Source organism: Ictalurus furcatus, chromosome 17 (genome assembly GCF_023375685.1).
Source record: "Ictalurus furcatus strain D&B chromosome 17, Billie_1.0, whole genome shotgun sequence".
Classification (NCBI taxonomy): Eukaryota; Metazoa; Chordata; class Actinopteri; order Siluriformes; family Ictaluridae; genus Ictalurus; species Ictalurus furcatus.
In genome coordinates this window covers 17521768-17542613 of record NC_071271.1, presented here as the reverse complement: position 1 = coordinate 17542613, position 20846 = coordinate 17521768, and the positions used below count along the sequence as shown (strand labels likewise).

Below are 20846 nucleotides of genomic sequence, written 5' to 3'. Positions count from 1 at the left end.
TTTACCAAGGAGATCAAGGAAGAGTACACAGACTGTCTTTCAATTTACATTTAGTATAAAATAAATATGCCTAGTGCTCTGGTTAACAGCTCTGGCACAATAGACAATAATGTCCTATTAAAACCACTGAATCATTTCCGTATGAATTATCCCAAAGGCATCTATTCTCGTAAAATATACGAGAACCCAAAGATCAGTCTGCTGTTGCTGACATGCACACTGTTGGAGCATCTCTACCCCTGCAAATGATTTGGCAGCGTTGGCATATTAGAGGAGCTCTTTACTGCCACCCAGTGCTATAAACTGGTACTGGAATAAACTCCAAATCCAAGAGATAAAATGTTACCTGGATTTAATATCAGCACTGATATCTTGTTGTCAATCTACCAAAGAACTGAAAATTGTAGTGACTGAAAATTGAGATGTAAATAGAAGTTTAGATGAATGGCTTATTTGAGGGTTAAACTATGTAGATTGGTTTAAAGGTAAGGCAGAAATTTCAGCTGTCGGACAAGTAATAAAAGCCATCACAGCCAACTAGGATGGTGCAAAATGTTTTTTTGCAGTAATGCATCTTGATCTACAGTGCTAAGATTATCTTTTGCTTGTGTCAACTACACCTAATGATAATGAGTGACACCCTGAAAAAGCTTTTCCACACAGCATTTAGATAATGCATTGCCATACTTAACTGGTATTCTAAATGGTTATACCCTAAACATAAAAAATTTAAAAAATCATAAAACTATAGTCAAGATTTTCAGTCCAACAGTGTTTCAGCATACAATTTCACTGATACTGACTGATTATGAAGTTTAGTGTAGAACAGGCTTTTGTAATGAAAACAGCGCTTCAAAGCAGGGCAATTGGAGTGTTTGTCATGGTGGGATGGAGACCTGACATGTTGTCTGCACTGGTGAAGTTGCTTGAACAGAGTCCAGTGACGTAGAGATCAGAAACACTCGCCTGCAGTGCTGTTTCTGATCCAGCTGTGTTTACCTCTCCACTACCTGAGACACAGCCCTTCCCATAATCCCCGACATGATCAGGGCTGAGCTGGTCAGACATGGTGGACATGTCCATAAGCGTCAGTGGGTCTGAAGCCAAACTGTCATTCCTGAGCTCCTCCCAGAGATAACCTGCAGAGAGTGATATGATGTGTTAGACTGTATATTAACAAACTTAAAAGAGCTAAAGATAAGATCATTAACTTCTTCAACAGTTAATCATAGGAATACAGAAATACAATTGTTCTGTAATTTTTCATTTGGAATTTTTTTTCTCAAAATTTATAATAGCCCATCTTCTAGGTGTTTCTCCCATATTGCCTAAAAGCGCTCTAATACTATTCTTCATATGGTTAGGGGTTCATTGCATCCATTGAAGCCTTTCCGACTCATTTGTAGGGTTCTACATTGAATCTTAACCTGAACCCCCAGAACATTTCAAAGTTCTAGATTTTATCTGCCTGGTGACTATCATCGACCAGCCTATCAAATACTGTTAAACAACTCATGGACATCCATACATCCATCCATACCACTTATCCCACACAAGGTCGCAGGGGACCTGGGAGCCTGGAGCCTATCCCAGGGAACGCAAGGCACAAGGCAGGGGACACCCTGGATGGGATGCCAACTCATTGCAGGGCACAATCTCACATTTACACACCCATAAAAATGGGTAAATCACACATTTCAGACAATTTTGAAATGTTAATCAGTCTACAGCACATGTCTTTGGAATAGTGGAGGAAACCGGAGTATGCAGAGGAAACCCCCAAAGCATGCAAGCTCCATGCACAGAGGGCAGAGGTGGGATTCAAACCCCCTATCCCCAAAGGTACAAGGCAAGTGTGCGAACCACTAAGCCACCGTGCCCCGCTAGATGGTTGACATTTAACAGATAATCTATACACACTTTATAGACTCATCCCTAATCCCTAATAAAAGTTCAGTTCATGTGGACTCTTCTGATACATTTTATGACATGTTCTTGAGATGGTTTGTGACTTGTTATAAAGTGGGCTATCCAAATAAGGTATTACCAAATATCATACCATATCTTTGTGGCTCACTGCATTTGGAAATAAGGATATTTTATTTATCTATTCGTTTTCAGTAATCACTTTATCTTGGTCAAGGTAGATTCAGGTGGGAGGAAATGAGAGTAAAACATACAGACACAAGGAGAATGTAAACCTCTGCATAGACAGATTTCACCCCAGACCCTGGAATTGCACCATTATGCTGCCTTAATAACCTTTTTCTGATATCATTAGTAATACCACTATCAATGATTTTCATATTGTAATATACTGCCATACCCTTATAGAAACATTCAAATGAAAATATTTGATCACCAACCCCAAAGACGGCTTGTGTAGTAAGTTTTTTCTGTTTGTATGGCTGACTTCCTACCATGGAGTTGCAGGTCCGTTAGGCTTGGATTGAGCATGTCTACGTCGTTACTCAGGTCCCCCTCCATGAGGAGCTCCTGCATGCTTCCCAAAGCACTGTGGCTGGCCTGTAGAGCAGCACTGTAGCTTGGCGGTGTTTGTGCAGGTAAGGGTGAGTCCAGGCTGCCAGTCCTAGGTGGCAACTGTGTGCTGGGCTGCTGGGGAATGGAGGGGTAGAATGAGAAGCTTGGGGGACTAGAGGGCAGGTATGGGAGCTGCTGGGAGACAGTTTGTGATGGTAAAGTGTAATAACTGTAGTATGGTCTTCTTTGGTGAGTAGTGGGTGTGTATGGGGGAGGCAGGCTGACTCTGGGAAACTGAGAGTGTGTGTGGTTGCTGAGGTGGGCAGACAGGGACCTGGGCTTCTCTGGTCTATCACCCAGAAGATGATCCAGTAACTCTGCAAGAATGAGACACTATTGTTTGGAATATGCACAAAAGATATTTAACTTTATTCCTCACTAATTACAATAAAATAAACACCACTTGTGTGAAAGTGCACATAATTAAGGACCTGAAGAATTGTATGAATGACAGTAACACAGCTCACAACTTCCATGGCTTATATGACAAAAATTAAATACAACCCATAGGATATACACTCAGCATGTGTTAATAGGAACACTTGTAATTATTCATGTAATTATTCAAATTATTTAATAAGCTAATGATGTGACAGCAGTGCAATGTATAAAAGCATGCAAGAGCTTCAGTTAATGTTCACATCAAATATCAGAATGGGGGAAATGTGATATCAGTGACTTTGACCATAGCTTGTATAATGGCTAGTTTGAGTATTTCAAAATTGCTGATCTCCTGGGATTTAAACACACAACAGTCCACGGAGGAGCAATTCTGCAGGCAGAAACACCTTGTTGAAGAGGGAGGTCAGAGGAGAATGTCCGGACTGGTTCAAGCTGACGGGAATGCTACGGTAACTCAAATAAACACTCTATACAACTGTGGTGAGCAGAAGAGCATCTCAGAATGCACAACATGTTGAATCTTGAGGTGGATTGGCTACAACAGCAGAAGACCACACTGGGTTCCACTCCTGTAAGCTAAGAACAGGAATCTGAGGCAACATTGAGTACATATTCACCAAAACTAGACATCCAGTCTTCAACTGTCCAATTACGGTAAGCCAGTGCCCACTGTGGAGGTGTTCCCTATAAAGTGGCTGGTGAAAGTATGTGCCTGAAAATGTTCTACAATTCAAACACATTCTCTTTCAAATGAAATGAAAAAAAAGTAACGATATTATTAATAATAAGCCTCGCTGTGTACCTTCCATCAGCCAAGCTGTGCTCACCTGGTCTGGCCATGCTCCTTCGCACTGTCACAGGATCCTTCCTCCTCCACTTCTGCAATTCTTCTTGCATCTTCTCCACTTTGGCTGGGTTGAGAGCCCACAGGCAGCCCTTCCGTGACGAGTTCCCCTTCTTGTTCTCAACTTTCTCGAAGCACTTGTTCAAGGAGAGGTTGTGACGGATTGAGTTCTTCCAGCCATCGGGTGCTGTCTGATCGAGCAGAAATGAAATCTGAGACTGGGAAGAATATTGCCTCTCTACATGCAGGACATGCTGTCATGTAAAGGTACAAAGTCTTTAAAGGGCTCAGGTCTTTGAAAAGTGGTGTCTGTTTGCAAACTTTGGAAAGATGTCTAAAAATGTCTAAAGATGACTAAATGGCAGATCTGGAGCAGATAAGAGAAGTCAAGGTTACTTGAGGTTTGACATAGTGGTGCAGAAGTAATTGTTTGTCATTTTCATCAGGTTTCCACAAACAAGTTTCCCTTTTCTTTATTGTGATTCATACTGCAAGAGAGCTCATTTAATTTGACAACCAAAACCAATCCTGAGATAATACATAAGGAATTTAACCTTTGCATCAATTTAACTTATGCCTGGAGACTACTCATGACTGATGCTTGGCAGCTCTTAAGAAAAATACTGAATGGCGCCATCATTACCCATGCCAATCATTCAGTTTATAAGTAAATATGCAAAGAACATATATTATTTATATATATATATATAATATATATGTATATGAAATACTGTACCATAAATAAGACTACTTAATGAAGTTTGGGGTGGCTGTGGCTCAGGTGGTACAGCGGGTTGTCCACTAATCGTAGGGTTGGAGGTTCGATTCCCAGCCCACGTGACTCCACATGCCAAAGTGTCCTTGGGCAAGACACTGAACCCCAAGTTGCTCCCGATGGCAAGTTAGCGCCTTGCATGGCAGCTCTGCTACCATTGGTGTGTGAGTGTGTGTGCGAATGTGTGAATGAGACACAGTGTAAAGCGCTTTGGAACCGCTAAGGTTAAAAAAAGCGCTATATAAGTGCAGACCATTTACCAAGTTAAAGTATTGACATCACAGAAAAAAATGTGCCTTACACACAGAAGAGTAATATTATTATGTCATTCACATACCAATGTAAAAATAAATATAAACATGTTCTATCATTTCTACAAAGCCACACATTGTATAGTACAGTAGTGTAAAATGATTGGAGCTGCTAACTGAACTTGTGTTTACCTGCCTTGCAACCAACACAGTGCCATGTTAATCTCTTCCTTAGTTAAGCCTGTCTAAGGCCAAACCAAGTCAGCAGGAGAAGGCATAGAAATCAAGCCATAACGGGTCATAGCCCAAGGCAGCTCCACCACAGAGCTCCATTTGTGTTTGAGATTCTATCATTGATCATGACTGGGACTCTGCCAGGATGATGTCCCCAGGAGCAGTGGAAAGGCATCCCATGTACATACCTAATCATCATTTTCATAAAGAAACATAGTTTTTTCCATGAAGATCAGTACAAATGTGTGTCAGTTCCCTACCAAAATGCTAAGAAATAAATATAAGTAGGAGATCCTTCTGTCGCATGATCATGGGACAGAGCAGCATTGCAGGAGTTAAGAGGTAAGGCCAGTGAGAGTACCTTGAAGTAGGGGAAGTGCTCTGTCATGAAACTGTAGATCTCACTCACAGGCAGGCTGCCAGTCCTGCTATTCCTCAGCGCCATGAAAATAAGAATGCTGAAAAAAAAAATATGAGGAAAAGATTTGAAACATTTAGATTACTAATTGATCTATTATTATATTTAAACTTTCTGTGTTTAGATAACATGGGGAATTGAGATTTTATGAGCCACAAAAACATACACCAGGACTCTAATACAGTCTAATGACTCCATTACTGCCAGGCTGAACATGCTCGGCATGCAGTACTCAGACTGTTATATAAACCACACAAGTCCTGAACTCCACGCGTTCACATTCAGTGAGACTTTATAATAGAGCTAATAGTAACATTTGACATTAACATTCCCTTAACTGACATTAGCACATTATTTAACACGAATAAATCATGAATCAGCATTAATAACACCATAAGTAACATTAACAAAGTAACTAACGTGTATTAATAAATAATAATAAACCAATTAAACTAAAGATTCAACTAAAAATTCGAAAATTAAGTCTACAATAAATCAACACCTTAATTAACAAGTTAGTTTGAAAAAATTGAGAACTGAGGCTGAAGCAAGTCTCAATATTTACACCTAGATACCAAAGTTCAGTAAGTAATCAACATTTAGTCCAATTGTGAACTTAATTTTAGTCATGGATCGAATAAACAAGCGTCAATTAGTACCTGTGTAACCTTACTTTGTATTTTGTTAACATTAGGGTGTATTAAGATGAAGTTTCCGGTTTGTTAAAGAAACACTAAACTACATTTTCTGAGATTTTAACAGAGGTGTTCGTATCGCACATCATAAAAGACAATCTTAGCATCTATTCATTGGAATGGTAGGAGAAAACTGGTTAATTTTGAGCTTTTTCCGCTATTTTCGTCTTCCTGTTTTAAAATCTCATGGAAGTGGAAGTGGAATAGCAATGAAAATGTTGACAAGCATTCCTCTGTGCTGAAATGCCAATACTGTCCTGTACTGATTCCCAATACTGTAATGTATGCCTCCATGACTCCACAATATTATAACGTTGTAGTGGTAATACTTTATTATAATCCAAAAACCTGATTTATTTGTGCATGTATGTACAAATAATTACAAATAATTCATTTGTAAATGAATGTAAAAAATTCATTACAGGAATTCTAGGCTTGACAAAAAACAAAGCTCCATTTATATGCTGCAGACTGGGGTGTCTCAGAAAATAAATTGAGCTAAATCGCTGATATTGTATCTTCAAATGTCTGCACTATAGGAAAATATTAAGCTCAGATGTCATAAACTGAGTACATAGTTCCGCACACCTGCATGCCTCAGGGAGTGATTTGTTGAGGGCAGGTGTGTTACTTTAGCACAGGATGAAGGAGGCTTGTGTACTTACCTATAGGAGTAGATGGGTTTGGGGTATTGCGGCTGGACTGAACCATCTCGACTGGTTTGTGGAGAGAGGCTTTGGTAAGAATAGCGTGGGCTGACGTCTAGTCCTCCCGATGAATATTCGCCTGGAAACTGGAGAAAATGCATTAAAGTGAATGCCATGCAGTAAATTCCACACAGTAACAGTTTTATCAATTGTGTGCTGAACAAGTATAATAAAAGATGCATTCCAAGCTTGTAATCCATTGTCATTTCTGCAAATAATTTTGAATCATGGCTGAATCACAAAACTGTTTGCCCAGAGTTTCTACAAAACCGCACATTAATTTCCTAAGACACTGTACACATGTTGAGCTGTCTTGTACTGTTTTTTTTTCTATTCTGTCATTAAGAATATGTAAGAGAAAATTCTGCCAATGTTTTGATTGCAAGTATGAAACACTTCCAAACGATCCCTCTGTTATCAAATGAGGCATTTCTTGTTGATACATGTTAAGAGGTCAGCTGTGGGACTGATATTGGCTTTTCAGGGTAAATAAGAATGCACTGGGAAAACAGAAGTAGGAACTGGATAAATGTCTTCATTGTTCTCCACAGTGCATGAAAAAATATCACAACATATCACTGCACATAACTGCGTATACTTATACAAAGTATGCATATGGAGACACACACAGCTTACCTGTTGGTGCAGGGGACTGAGGGTGCTGTATGCACTGTGGGTAGACGAGGAATAATTAGGTGGATCCTCAGGCCTGTTTTGCATTTGATCCGTGCTCTCTTCAGCTCCCTGCCCCGAAAACAGCCCGTAAGATTATTTGGCACGTATATACAAAGTAATTCATTAATGTTAATATTGCTCTAGAGTGGAGTTATCTGCAATCACATCTGCCTGTCTAACATTCTTGTACTCAAATAAGTCTAGCCGCTGGCAATGCAACTGCACTGGCAAGATTTGACTTCTCAATGATCTGACAGGCTCATTCTCTATCTACACCTTCCTCCTTAAAGACTGCTACATTACTTTTTTTTTTTTTTTTTTTAACCTGCCCCTTGCCTGCTTTCAGGTTCGTCACCATTGGTGGATTTCTTTTGGGATACTATTACAAAGTATGCTGTGGTGACCCAAATCAGAATGACAGTAGGTTATTTCTAAAATGCTAAATATTAATTCAATATCCTACTTTGCTATTCTGAAGTAAACAAAAATGAAACAGTCTTTCTCCCATGAAGGATTAAAAACATTTGACCATTTCTGGATGCTGGCTACAAGCTAGTGGTTCATGAGATTAGTATTATAAGGTTATTAAGGTGACAAGCTTAAAGACTCACTTTGAGATCTGGGACGTCAGCGTTTTTGACATTTCAGCAGGCATAACAGTACTGTAATCTACATTTAGATATAATTAGAAAGTGGATTTTTGATCTGTGAATATTTTGAATCTGTTTTGATTTTGTTGCAATCATTATCAGTAGCTCACTAAGAGATACTAATAGCTCACTAAATTGTATAACTCAATACATTTTTCTTTTGAAAATCAGCCGATGCTTCAAATCTGCTCTCTTCTGTCATCATATATGTAGATGACTGGCATGCAGGTAAAACCTTACAAAACCATGTTCATTTGTGAGTTACACTAAAAATAACACCACAGGAGAATAAAATATTCTCCAGTTTATGTAACTCATTTTTGACTAAAATGCCATGTATAGTACATTGAACTGAATAATACTGATTTTGTAAATTGTCTTGACATGACTGACCCAAAAGCCATCTCCTAGGAATAATAAAATGTTTCATTTTAATTTTATATTAATTTTAAATCAATGAATGTAAACTATTTTGCCACCATTCACTTACCAAACTGAATATGGATCACACTCAAGATGTTCAATCATATTAATCTTGAAAGATCAACAAAAACTCACTCTATTTAACCTCTTACCATAAACATAGAGGACTGTAAAGTGGTGCTGAGTGAAGTCCAGCAATTCTGCTCTTGTAGGTCTGTGATGTCAGTGTTAGCTGGAGTAAGGGATTCTGATAGTTTACTCTCCCTGAGGCAGCAATACAGCGAAGATCCAATGACTTCTCCATCACTGTACTGCCTCCCATAAGGGTGAAAGCGCTGGTCCTTGCTTGAGTCGGACTCCAGGTCCATACAACTCCCATCCACACTGTGTCTTCTGAAGTGCTCTGCAGCCCCACTCTTCAGCCTGTAGAGGACGCTGTCTCTCTGAGAGCTGGTGACAGAGCCCTGAGTGCTGCTGGATTTCAGACACTAGACATGCCACAGCAAAGCGAAAGTGTCAACCACAACATATCACTAATGTAATAAATTGTGAGGCTGTAATTCTTAATCTTAATCATCAGCAAGCACATCAGCTCGCTTAACTTTATAAGATCAAAACATAAAAAGTCTTTAAAACAGCTTGTATTTTTTTTTCTGTTTTTATCTTTTACTTTCAAATTAGAAATATATCTTTCCACTTTCAAATTAGACAGAAATATAAGTTACTTTCAATCATGAGAGGACATCACCTGCTGTCCTAGTTTTACTCTAAAAGACGGCATAAAAATGCAAAGAAATGTTTGGCCCCTTTATCTGATAATCATTACATGAAAGCATTTGATGTGATATATGAGCTGTCACATATTAAAATACATTAAATAAATCTGACAAAGTTAAATTCAGGCACTGTGCCTCCAGGGCACCTTGTCCTTAGATGGTGCCTTGTGTTGAGGTTCATGGCCTCTTCAAGCTACAGAGGCATGAAGCATGTGCATACTCATGCATGCAGCTGCCTGGCAGCAATAACCCCTTAGCAGACACAGAGCATCTCAAACACAGGAACTGAGCATATAATCATATCAGTTTTTTTTTTACTAGGTTACTAGGTTTACTAAGACAGACCTGTGACCGTGGCATTTGCAGACTGGGTGATTCCAGCAGTGCATCCTGAATGCTTTTGGGTAGGCTGCTGCTGACTGCAGATGAGAAAGATCCTGGATTTGTAGACATCTGTCCCCAATAAGATGAACCCTAGGAAGAATTAATCATCCTAGTAATATTTATTATTGCATTAGGGCAGACCAGTTCAGAACTGTAGTTTTTTAATGTATGCGTTACAATGTTACAACTAACAGGAAGCAAAGGTTTACTCATAGTAAACAAAATGATTGGGTAAAAAGAAAAAATACTTTTAAATTGATACAGTACTGTGCAAAGTCTTTCAAAAGGCACACGCAAAGAACTTCTGTAGAGAAAGGAGGATGCCTTCAAAAATAATCAAATGAAATGTTTCTACATTTAAAAAGTACTATAACGAGCACTATAAACTGTAATAAATTAAACAAAGTCAATATTTGGTGTGACGACCATTTGCTTTAAAATAAATAAATAAATAAATAAATAAATAAATAAATAAATAAAAGAGTAGTCTCGGGTACAATTTGTGCAGTTTTAGAAGGATATTAGCTGGTAACTTTTACTGAGCATCTTGCAGACCTAGCTACATATAAACATGTTTCTGTAACGTTTCTGTTTTTACTTTTGTACTGGAAAAATAATGTTTGAAAATCTAAAACGTTTTTGTACTGACTCGATAATTTAGAAGTCATAAAATAAAAATCTCTAACAGACTTTTGCACAGTACTGTATATTTTTTTTCCTGTTAATAGCCAAAATACACAATTTGGGCGTAGACTCCCAATACTCAACTACATGATCTGACTCAAAGAGCCGATTCATTTGCAAATGATGCAGAACTAGCTGCCACGTTTAACCTTGTCAGGGAAAACAACAATGATGACTTTGTGCAGTTGTTAAAATGGTTATGACTATTATTTTTATTATTTTATTGTATTATTATTCATTTTGTTACTAAATACCATTGCTGTGTTGGGGTTTTTTTTGTTGTTGTTGTTGGGTCCTGTAGGATCGAACTCCCGAGTCACGCCTCTGAGCTCAGAAGAAAAAATGGAATTTCTACCTGTTTTGGGGGTGCCCATGTTCAGTATTGAATTTCTTTGTGATGACACACTCCACAGTAGTGGTGTGAGAAAGGGTTAAATCAGTCAATCCTCTCAGAAATACTGTTGGGTTAGCGTTAATGTAGTAACATTACCACTGAAGATTATAGTGGAGTTACTTAAGTGTGCTATAACAGTTCAGTTTCTACATTTAGTTGGTTACCATCAGCATACAAAAAAGTTCAAACAGACATTAACACATATTTTGTGTTCAAACACACAAAAAACTACTGACATCCATCATGATACAAATAAAAAGAAATTAAGTAATTAATCTTGAAAATGGTTTTTGCTTTCACAGTGTATTGAACAGCATATTGTGATTGATGGTAATAGTTTTAATACTAACAACACATTATTGTTTGGAACAAAGAAGATGGTGGTTTTATTTATTTATTTTTGGTTCTGGTGGTGGTGCTTTGGAAAATAGTTAAAATGTGCTATTTCTATTAAAATATATATATATATATGATTTTTCTTTATTTTTTATATAACTAATAACTTGTGACATTTAAAATCATTAATATCAGATGCTTTTCAACTTTTGCTCAGATAACATTCTTGTGACTTATTTTAACTTTGTCTTGAGTCATTTTAGCATTATCTCTCTTATTCTGATGGAGGCATTCTGAATGATCAAGCTCAGTATATTTTACCATCCAGTCTCTTAGAACAAAATGTTCACCTACAGTGTATTTTCAGCAAATAAGTTGTATGTGAACATTTTTTTCCCTCTTTGTTACTGGGCTGATATACACTATATGGCCAAAATTATGTGGACACCTGACCATCACACCCATATGTGCTTTTTCAACATCCCATTCCAGATTTAGTCCCCCTTTTGCATTATAATAACCTCAACTCTTGAGTGTGGCTATGGGGATTTTTGTTCATTCAGCCAAAAGAGCATTAGTGAGGTCAGGATCTGATGTTGGGTGAGGAGACCTGGGGCTCAGTCAGCATTCCAGTTCATCCCAAAAGTGTTCAACCCTCCAAATATAACCCCAGTATTCACATATTATACTAATTATTTATACACTCCTGCGCAAAAAAAAATGGGCTAAGCCCAAAATGGCAAAATATTAAGTTTTAATGGTCTTAACACCAAATCGTTGGTCAGAAAAGTAGCATGAATTCAACAAATGCACTAATGAGACTTCCTGTGTTACTATTTGCTCATTTACTTGTGAACTGTGTGGGGAAAAGCTAGAAACAGGGAAACTCACTTATAAAGTCTTCTTGTACACAAAGGTAAAATCATGATCATGATTAAAATGTTTGATGTAAAATTCAAACTAACACATGTCTGGGTGTACAAAATTAAAATAAAGTCAAAATAAAATAAAATGTAAAAAATAATAAATAAATAAATAAAAATGAAAAAGCTGTTTGTAAGTTTACCCACAAGGCTTAAGCCCACAAGGCTTAAACATCACCAAGTTACTTTATCTATTTTGTTTAATTTTTGCTAATTTCCTTACCAATGATTTGTTGTTAAGATTATTAAAAGCTTAATATTGTGCCATTTTGGTCTTGGCTCATTTTTTTTTTTTTTTTTTTTTTTTTTGCCCAGGAGTGTATGTGTACAATAATATAATAATATTTTTGGCTATTTATTAAAGGCATAGAATTATTTGTTCTTGAGTTATCACCAGCAGAACACCTCAAGTACAGGGTGATATTGTTTAATTAAACCCATTTCATTCAAGTGAACAAACAGGCTAACTATTAAAACTCAATAATTATAATAACTTTGATCATTTTTCTTTTTTTTTAAATCACAGACTTCCTTCTTCACACCCCTTATATTTTGCTGTAATTTTATTGTCTCAGATCTGAATATGTCCAGAATTAGCGGTCAGCTGTTCTGCCCACTTTCATCATTGTGTAACTTCTTAACAGTCACTGAAATTCTTTCTCAAGTATATGTGTATTTTCAGCATTTTCAGTCAGCCTAACAGTGAAACTGTCTGCCTGCAATTTTGCAATGAGGGAATATATATTTCTTATTTTATACGTCTGATACCTGATCACAGAACAAGTAAGACACGTGTCCACAGGTGAGTTGCTGGAAACGCTGTCTCTGTTCACTTACAGTAAGAGCCTGAGAGGGGAAAGAGACTCATTAAAATCACCAACAAACCATGAAGCATTTGTCACAGAAAGGCAAATTTATCTGCAGAATGGAGATGAAGTGAAAGAGAGATGGGTGAGTTGGACTTCATGCGGAACACAGTGACAGTGTAAGTGAGACTTGTAGAGGAAGTTGAGATGTCTTTATGCTTTATGTCTTTACCTCTGTGACTTGATTGAAAGCAGTTCGGTGTACAAAAAGGAAAAGGCTGAGCTGACAGAATAGCTCACGTCCTGCTTGAGTTCAATGATATCTGATCCGGTGTCTACTGGGATCACTTGCTTTAAATTTATATTGCTTGCATGTAGGACTTGTTTAGTTTGGGTTTAATCTTTTACTAAACTATAGTGTGTGAATAGTTTCTTTTATTTTACTCATTTGACACATATCATTAATGTGTTTAATAATTTTTGAGTACATTCAATGCTCAACTTGCCTAGTGTGCATTGTGCTGCAGATCCTGTCATGTATCAGTGCACACAGTTGGACTTTCACCACAGTGAATCTAACAAGTATTTACCTCACTGATCTCTGACTTGTTTCATGCATGTCAATGCAACATCCTGTAGAATTTGTTTCCCTACCTAGTTTTGATTGACATTTCAAATGGACTGTGTTTCTCCCTTTACCATATCATTCATCATGTCAGTAGTATTTTTTTTTTTATTATTTGCCCTCTCTGCACTTTGGCTGTTAAAGTTGCTTTTTAAATGTTTCTCTGATGTGCAATTCAGTGAGAGCAAATGTCAGAAGCATCAAAATAAGTGCCACACCGCTCTTCCTGCAGATCTGACTCTTCTGTGGTTTGTCTGTCACTATATACTAGCCAAATTACTCTTTCTGTGCTGTGCGAACATTATATTTGATGTGTCATGACAGCAATACTTGACATAAATATGTGTTGCTGGTGAAAGTGTTATTCTGGGAATGTTATTCTGCTATTCCAGAAAACACTTTGACATTGAATTGAACTATTCTAAATATCATATACAGTGTTTACTATAGCATGCCTTATTGCATAATAACTGCATGTGTACTTTTATGCATTCGTAAGCATTTCCAGCATAGAGGGATATCACGCTGGCATATGGCTCAGGTGGTAGAGCGGATTGTCCACTAATCGTACGGTTGGCGGTTCAATTCCCGGCCCACATGACTCCACATGCCGAAGTGTCCTTGGGCAAGACACTGAACCCCAAGTTGCTCCCAATGGCAAGTTAGCACCTTGCATGGCAGCTCTACTACCATTGGTGTGTGAGTGCGTGTGTGTGAATGGGTGAATGAGACACAGTGTAAAGTGCTTTGGATAAAAGCGCTATATAAGTGCAGACCATTTACCATGTGATCTTGCTTTAGTATACTACATCATAAATCTATATGACAGACAAGTAATCAACTCTTAACCATTAAACATCTATCACAAATCATTCATTACTTGTGTGCATAATTTGGCTTTAAAGGTATAATTTTGTAAACAGTAAAAAAAAATAAAAATAATAATAATCTGAGAAAAGAGGATATATATAAAAATTGCATAATTTGACAGGTTAGTGTAGACTGATTTATGGTTTTATAGGGCAAAGAAAAAGAGGTCCTGGTTATTGCTGTTGTGCTGGAACGACCTACAGTACATGTGTGGAACAAGTTTAGCTCTCTCATTGATTTTAGATCCTGAGATTTCCAAATGTCTTTCTGACTTCATTTTACAGTTATGGTCCACTGCCTACAAAAACATGCCAAACCTACTGTTTCCATTGTCACACAAAGACTTAAAAGTTTAACCATTTCTGACTTTGATGCATTTCATAAATGTCACCACATCAAGTCAATGTGGTGTCACCAAGACAACATACATGTCACATGTCAAAGCACATCATAGTGTTTGTGTTTTGCAGTTTACAGAAATAATACAATACAATAGTCTGAAAAGTACTTTAGGTTAATCTGTCTAATATTATTATACTGTAATTCACTTAGAAATCTTTAAGACTGTGTGCAGTATGATATTTAAAATGTATCCTTATTTTACACAATTTTGAGGACATTTATGTGGACGGTTATATGAGTATACTGATTTTATCGCTCTACTGGAATGCTCCAGTATACTTTCTACACATGCAACTACTTGTACACAAACCTGTGACAAGTGCTCTTAAAAAAATACCAAAGAATTGATGGTATGTTAATGAGAATTAAACCTCCATTACTTAAACCTTAAATAATATTCCATGTTAAGAATTAAAGTAATGCATTGCATTTGCTGCACATATTTAAAAGTTGTTTATTGTTTATTACAATGCAAGAAATAATAGAAAGGGACATGAAGGTAGCATTCTGTAATTAATGTCAAGTATGTATAAATGGTTTTTAAATATTTTGGGTCATATTTTAGTTCCAGTGTATCACTAACAAAGTCCCAATGTCAAATCAATAAACGCATGTTAGAATCCCAGACTACATTAGTATTATACCAGCTGCAGCTATAACTGAGTTTGCCCTTCCTGTGCCCTTTTGTGTGACATGAAGTTGCCTCCTTTTGACTTAACATTTAAGAATATATATATATATATATATATATATATATATATATATATATATATATATACATACATACATACACACACACACACACATATACATATATGCATACATATATATACATATATACATACACATATATACATATACATATACATATATATATATATATATATATATATATATATATATATATATATATATATAAAATAACAGCTGATAGACTGAACTAGCATAATTAGTTGTGAAATAGGTTATAAATATGACATTGCGTCATTGTGCTTCATGAATTATCATGAGTAGTCTGTATCATGCATTTCAAAATCCACTGTCATAGCTGATATGACTTACCTTACAGTATATCTAGCAAATGCCCTCCTCAGATCTTGTTCCATTCAGACTTTCGCACGCTTCAGCCCATAATAAGCATATCATTCACAAGCACACCCACAAACATGAACGCCCCCTTAAAGCTGCTTAGGAAGGGCTCTTGACCTGTCTGTCTTTCCCTCTTGTTCTTTAACTCTCTACTCTAGCTCACTGTGCTAAATGATCGAACTCACTGTGCTAAATGAAGTTTCAGCTGAAACAGTGTTAAAAGATATCGCTCCCTCTGGCTCAGAGCCAACCTACAGGAGCCACACAACCATGGCAGAGAGAGACCTGCTGCAACAGGTTTCCCAACACACACATGCATACATACACACACCTTGCTTGGGAAGATAGGATTCATTCTTTCTCTTTCTCTGGATTTTTAAATATGACATCCCATTACTGTACCTATCAGGCAATTTGCCCAACAGCCCCTAAGCTGGTCACCCAGCTGTTCTCTCCTGCCCTGATTTTCTTTCTCCACACCTTCATCTGTAACATCTGAAGATTTCTCTGCTTTCTCCAACGTGCATTTCGGCACAAGGATTTCAACCAGGTGGAGACAAGTCTGAAAGGCATATTGCTATACTGTCATGACTGGTGCCAACAATGATACAATGGATACTGTGTATAAAAGCAAGTAGTCTGAAGTCATGGCTGCCAAATTACATACAGTCCCTGATAACGTTCAATATAAACATCTAACTTTGAATGCACTTTAAAGGTTCGTATTTTACACTGATGCATTAGCCGTCACTAAGAGTGTTACTGTAAAGTAAACATCTAAGATATATAGATGAAGTAGATGAACACAGATAAGAAATTTCAACAAAAGCCTTGATCCAATTTTCTGATCCTCAACCAGTGACCACTTAAAACGTTGCTCCATGCTGTCACTGATCATTCCTTTGGAAGAGTGTTGAGGAGAGTCAACTTGAAATAACATATCCTCAGAATGCTGAAGGGGTATAGATTGTGGCAAATACTTTGGCACATGATGTGGCATGATAGAGCATAAGTACACACATGCCAGTCTTTGCATGCTCTCTGATAAATCTGGTGAACTCGGGCAACACTCACAGATCTCTCATTCTGAATAATACACCACAACACATTGAACATTCCTGTTGTACACATAAACTGACAGCTTTACAACAGGGTGGTTGAATGGCTGTGAATAAACACAGAGTTCTTTTCTACCATGTTTGAATCCCTGCCATTTTGGCGAGAAACAAACGGCCTGGTGTTTCTCTGACTTCGGATCCTGAGTAAAATTCAGGAGTGCAGAAAAGAAATACAAACATCAGTTCAAATTAGGAAAACCTCTGATGTTTCAAAGATGATTTATGATTTCATAAATCATAAATCCATCCTTACAGCAGCTGGATTTATTAACTTGATGATTCACTTTCAGCTTCAGCTCAAGGTGAAAGCAATAAAATTATATATCTTCCAAAAGAAGTCCAAATAGCTGCCAGGGTGTGCGGCAAAACTCCTGCATGAATGAATGAAGTCACACCCACAAGAGCGTCCATGCCAAACACAACCAAATTAGTTCATCTGATACTATATATATATATATATATATATATATATATATATATATATATATATATATATATATATATAACCACACATCATGTCAGAACCAGTTCTACCTTGACTGTGAAATTTTAACCTATTAATTAAAGGGAAAAACACTAAGAATACTTTTAGGGGGAAAATAAAAAATTCAGTCTTTTTGGGTAAGACTCAATCAGTTTGGCACATCTTGACTTAGTAATATTTTGCCATTCTTCCTTGCAAATGCATTCTTACTCTGTCAAAATTGACTGGGCATCTTCTGTGCACAGCTCTCTTCAGGTCACCCCACAGATTTTTTATTAGATTTAGGTCTGGACTCCAGTTTAAGTTCAAAATCTTGAACTTGTTTTGGTCAAGCCATTCCTTTTTTGATCTGGAGGTTTGTTTTTGGTCATTGTCATGCTGAAAGGTGAAATTCCTCTTCATCTTAAGTGTTCTAGCAGAAGCCTTAAGGTTTTTGCACAAAAATTGACTGGTATTTGGAGCTATTCATTATTCTCTCCACCCTGATTAAAGCCCCAGTTTCAGCTGAAGAAAACCAGCCCCAAAGTATGATGATATCTCCACCATGCTTCCCCATGGGGATGGTGTTCTTTTGCTGATGTGCTGTGTTTTTTGGTTAAAAAAAAAAACAAAAAAAACCCATATCTTTTGGTATTATGGCCATTCCACATGGATTTGGGATACCGTACCTGCTTTGTAAGCTCTTTGCGGCCCATGCCTTTTCCAGTTGGATGTTACCAAGAAGATGTCAGGAAAACCCTATTTGAACAGCTGTACTTTGTTTGGGGGTAATCAGTCACTTTAATTGATGGCAGGTGATGGCACTTTAATTGATACTAATTAGCATTTACATTTATTCATTTATCAGATGCTTTTTTCCAAAGCGACTTACAAATGAGGAAATACAAGCGAAGTGATATATCAAACAGAGAACAATACAAGTAGTGCTACTATACAAGATTTCTTAATTGAGTTCTAGAAAAGCAAAATGTGCAGAGTAGAGGTGTAAGAGCCAGAGTAAGGGTTTTTGTTTTCCTTTTTTTTTTTTTTTTAAAGGATAATGTGGGGTTGGCATTTTAGGGGTTAGTTACGTGGGGTTATTTAACATTAGTTTGAATGTGATTGGTTGATTCAGAACACTGCCACATTCCTAAATATAAAAGGGTGTGCACACTTATGCAAGTTCAGTATTGGAAATTTTTTTGTTTTTCTGTTTTCCCCAAAAAAAAACATTTCTGGGTGTTTGTCACTTGACATTTACATGTTGCAATTTCACAATAAATTGTTACTGGGATAGACTCTGGAGTGACTCACAGTGACTTTGGATAAAGTCTTACTGAAGATTAATTGAACTGACTTGAATTGCATTGAATTTACAATAGTTTACAGTAATTGCAGCCCTTCATTTGAGATCCACTTCTTGGTATTTAAAATGAAGGAAAATGAAACTGGGTGCTGCTAGGTTTCAATTCAATTCAATTTATTTATATAGCGCTTTTAACAATGGACATTGTCGCAAAGCAACTTTACAGAAAGAGCAAGCCAGGGGAGATGGTGGTAAGGAAAAACTCCCTGAGATAAATTGAGAAAGAAAGTTTGAGAGGAACCAAACTCAAAAGGGAACCCCTTCTCTTCTGGGTGATAACGGATAGTGTGATTATGAGTCATAACTCAGCTGTAAACTACAGAGTCACACAGTGCTACATGGGTTGAAAGGATCTTAAGTACGAGCAACAGGGTCTTTTTTTATTATTTCATTATACTTTTAAATGTAAGTCTATAATATCAAAGTGAAGTTATCCACTGTTCATTGATTGGGACTTCATAAAGTCATAACAGCATAAACTGTTTTTAGCAAGTGCAGGCTTTACACTATCCAAGTAAGAACATGGTACCATCCACAAAAGTAGTAGCAAATGATTCTCCAGTGAAGGAGTCTCCACACAGAAGTAGAGTATCAGGTTGGATCAAGAAGGTCCGGAGGGCAGGAGTAACATGCGTAGCTCAGTTTTAAGGCCAGGTCATTTGAATTATTTGTGCATTTGAGTTTGGGATAACCTAGCCTTTATACTTATCATACAGTCTAACATACTGTATTTTTTTACAAATGTAAATGTTAGTAAAGTTTCATTTTTAAAGTTTTACTTTTAGAAAAGTTATATGTAAATGTTTTCATAGGTCAAATCGAACAAAAAAAATCCCCACCAGATTTATAATTTTGATAATGCTGATTTGCTTCATATACTCATGTGCTAATATTGATGAATGCCAAACATGCATAAATTACCAAGTGCTTTCATGGCACAGATTATTTATACTTACTGATGCTCACAAAACTTAATAAAAGGCATTCAATTAGTGTAACAAGGCAATTTTAATTATTTTGATACAATCATAATTTAACTGGCATGTTCGACTAACATGTTCGACTGGTAGAAACAGAATCCATAAAATAGTCCTGATCATGCAGTGGAGTGGCCTGCATGTCACTTGAGGCCTGTTTACACTAAGAACACCATTAAGCATTAAATACAGGGGCAGAGTTTGTTCTTCTGTATTTTTACATTGGTTTAGTGAAAATAGAGTACGGTGTGTGTGAAGCAGCTTTATCAGTGAAGCACTCTGGGACATCACATTAGTGATCTCACTTCTGCTGTACTTTATCATGATGACACCTTTTCTGTTTACTGAACTCAAAGGCAGCATATTATTGCGACACGTGAGGAATGACTTTGACCTCAAGGTCTTTAGCCAGTCATTACCTCTTTACTATGGCTGGCTTAAACTGCAACAGTAGCTACGCCCAGATCCACAAAGCTACAAAGAGTTACAGTGGAAGCTAAAGGCAATAATCAACGACAATAATTATTAGTACTTTAATCCCAGTGTATGTTGCATCGGTACGAGTGTGTCAGGGACAGCAGCATTGCTGGGGTATTCAGTAATGAAGTGAATTATTTCTGAAAGGAAAAAGAGTCACAATATTTTTTGTGTAATATTTTCATATTTTTACAGTCACAGAGGTCTTATATTTGTGCTATTACAGCCACTAATATCACACTATTCATTGGCCACCAGTTTTACGTCTCTGCTACTGCGATTCCTGTTGGAATAGTGGAATGTAATTTTGCTCAATCGGTCCCTCTAGCCACAAAAGTTGTTTGATTTTTATATCCAGTACAATTTACCTGTATCTCACTCAGCTGCACAGATTTCACATGCTGAAGATTATCCACAAAGAGGTGCTATTACCATGTAAATATCCTCTGTGTGGCTTCTGGACAAAACCCACAGGTGAACCCTCAGATGTAACAGTGATTATTTACATCAGTCAAACTGATCTCTCCTTTATGTTTTGTGG

At 37.0% G+C, this 20846-nt stretch overlaps 1 protein-coding gene across 1 annotated transcript; it reads right to left on the bottom strand.

The window, feature by feature from the left end:
• Positions 1-51: 51 nt before the first annotated feature.
• foxn1 (forkhead box N1) lies at positions 52-17056 on the bottom strand. The gene is made up of 10 exons (XM_053647250.1): positions 15878-17056; positions 12881-12958; positions 9737-9865; positions 8768-9103; positions 7504-7611; positions 6826-6953; positions 5409-5505; positions 3771-3978; positions 2421-2858; positions 52-1139 (listed from the first exon to the last, which is right to left on the bottom strand). Exons 3-10 carry the CDS (start codon positions 9842-9844, stop codon positions 853-855), a joined length of 1710 nt encoding a protein of 569 aa, XP_053503225.1. The 5' UTR covers positions 9845-9865; positions 12881-12958; positions 15878-17056; the 3' UTR covers positions 52-852.
• Positions 17057-20846: the final 3790 nt, after the last annotated feature.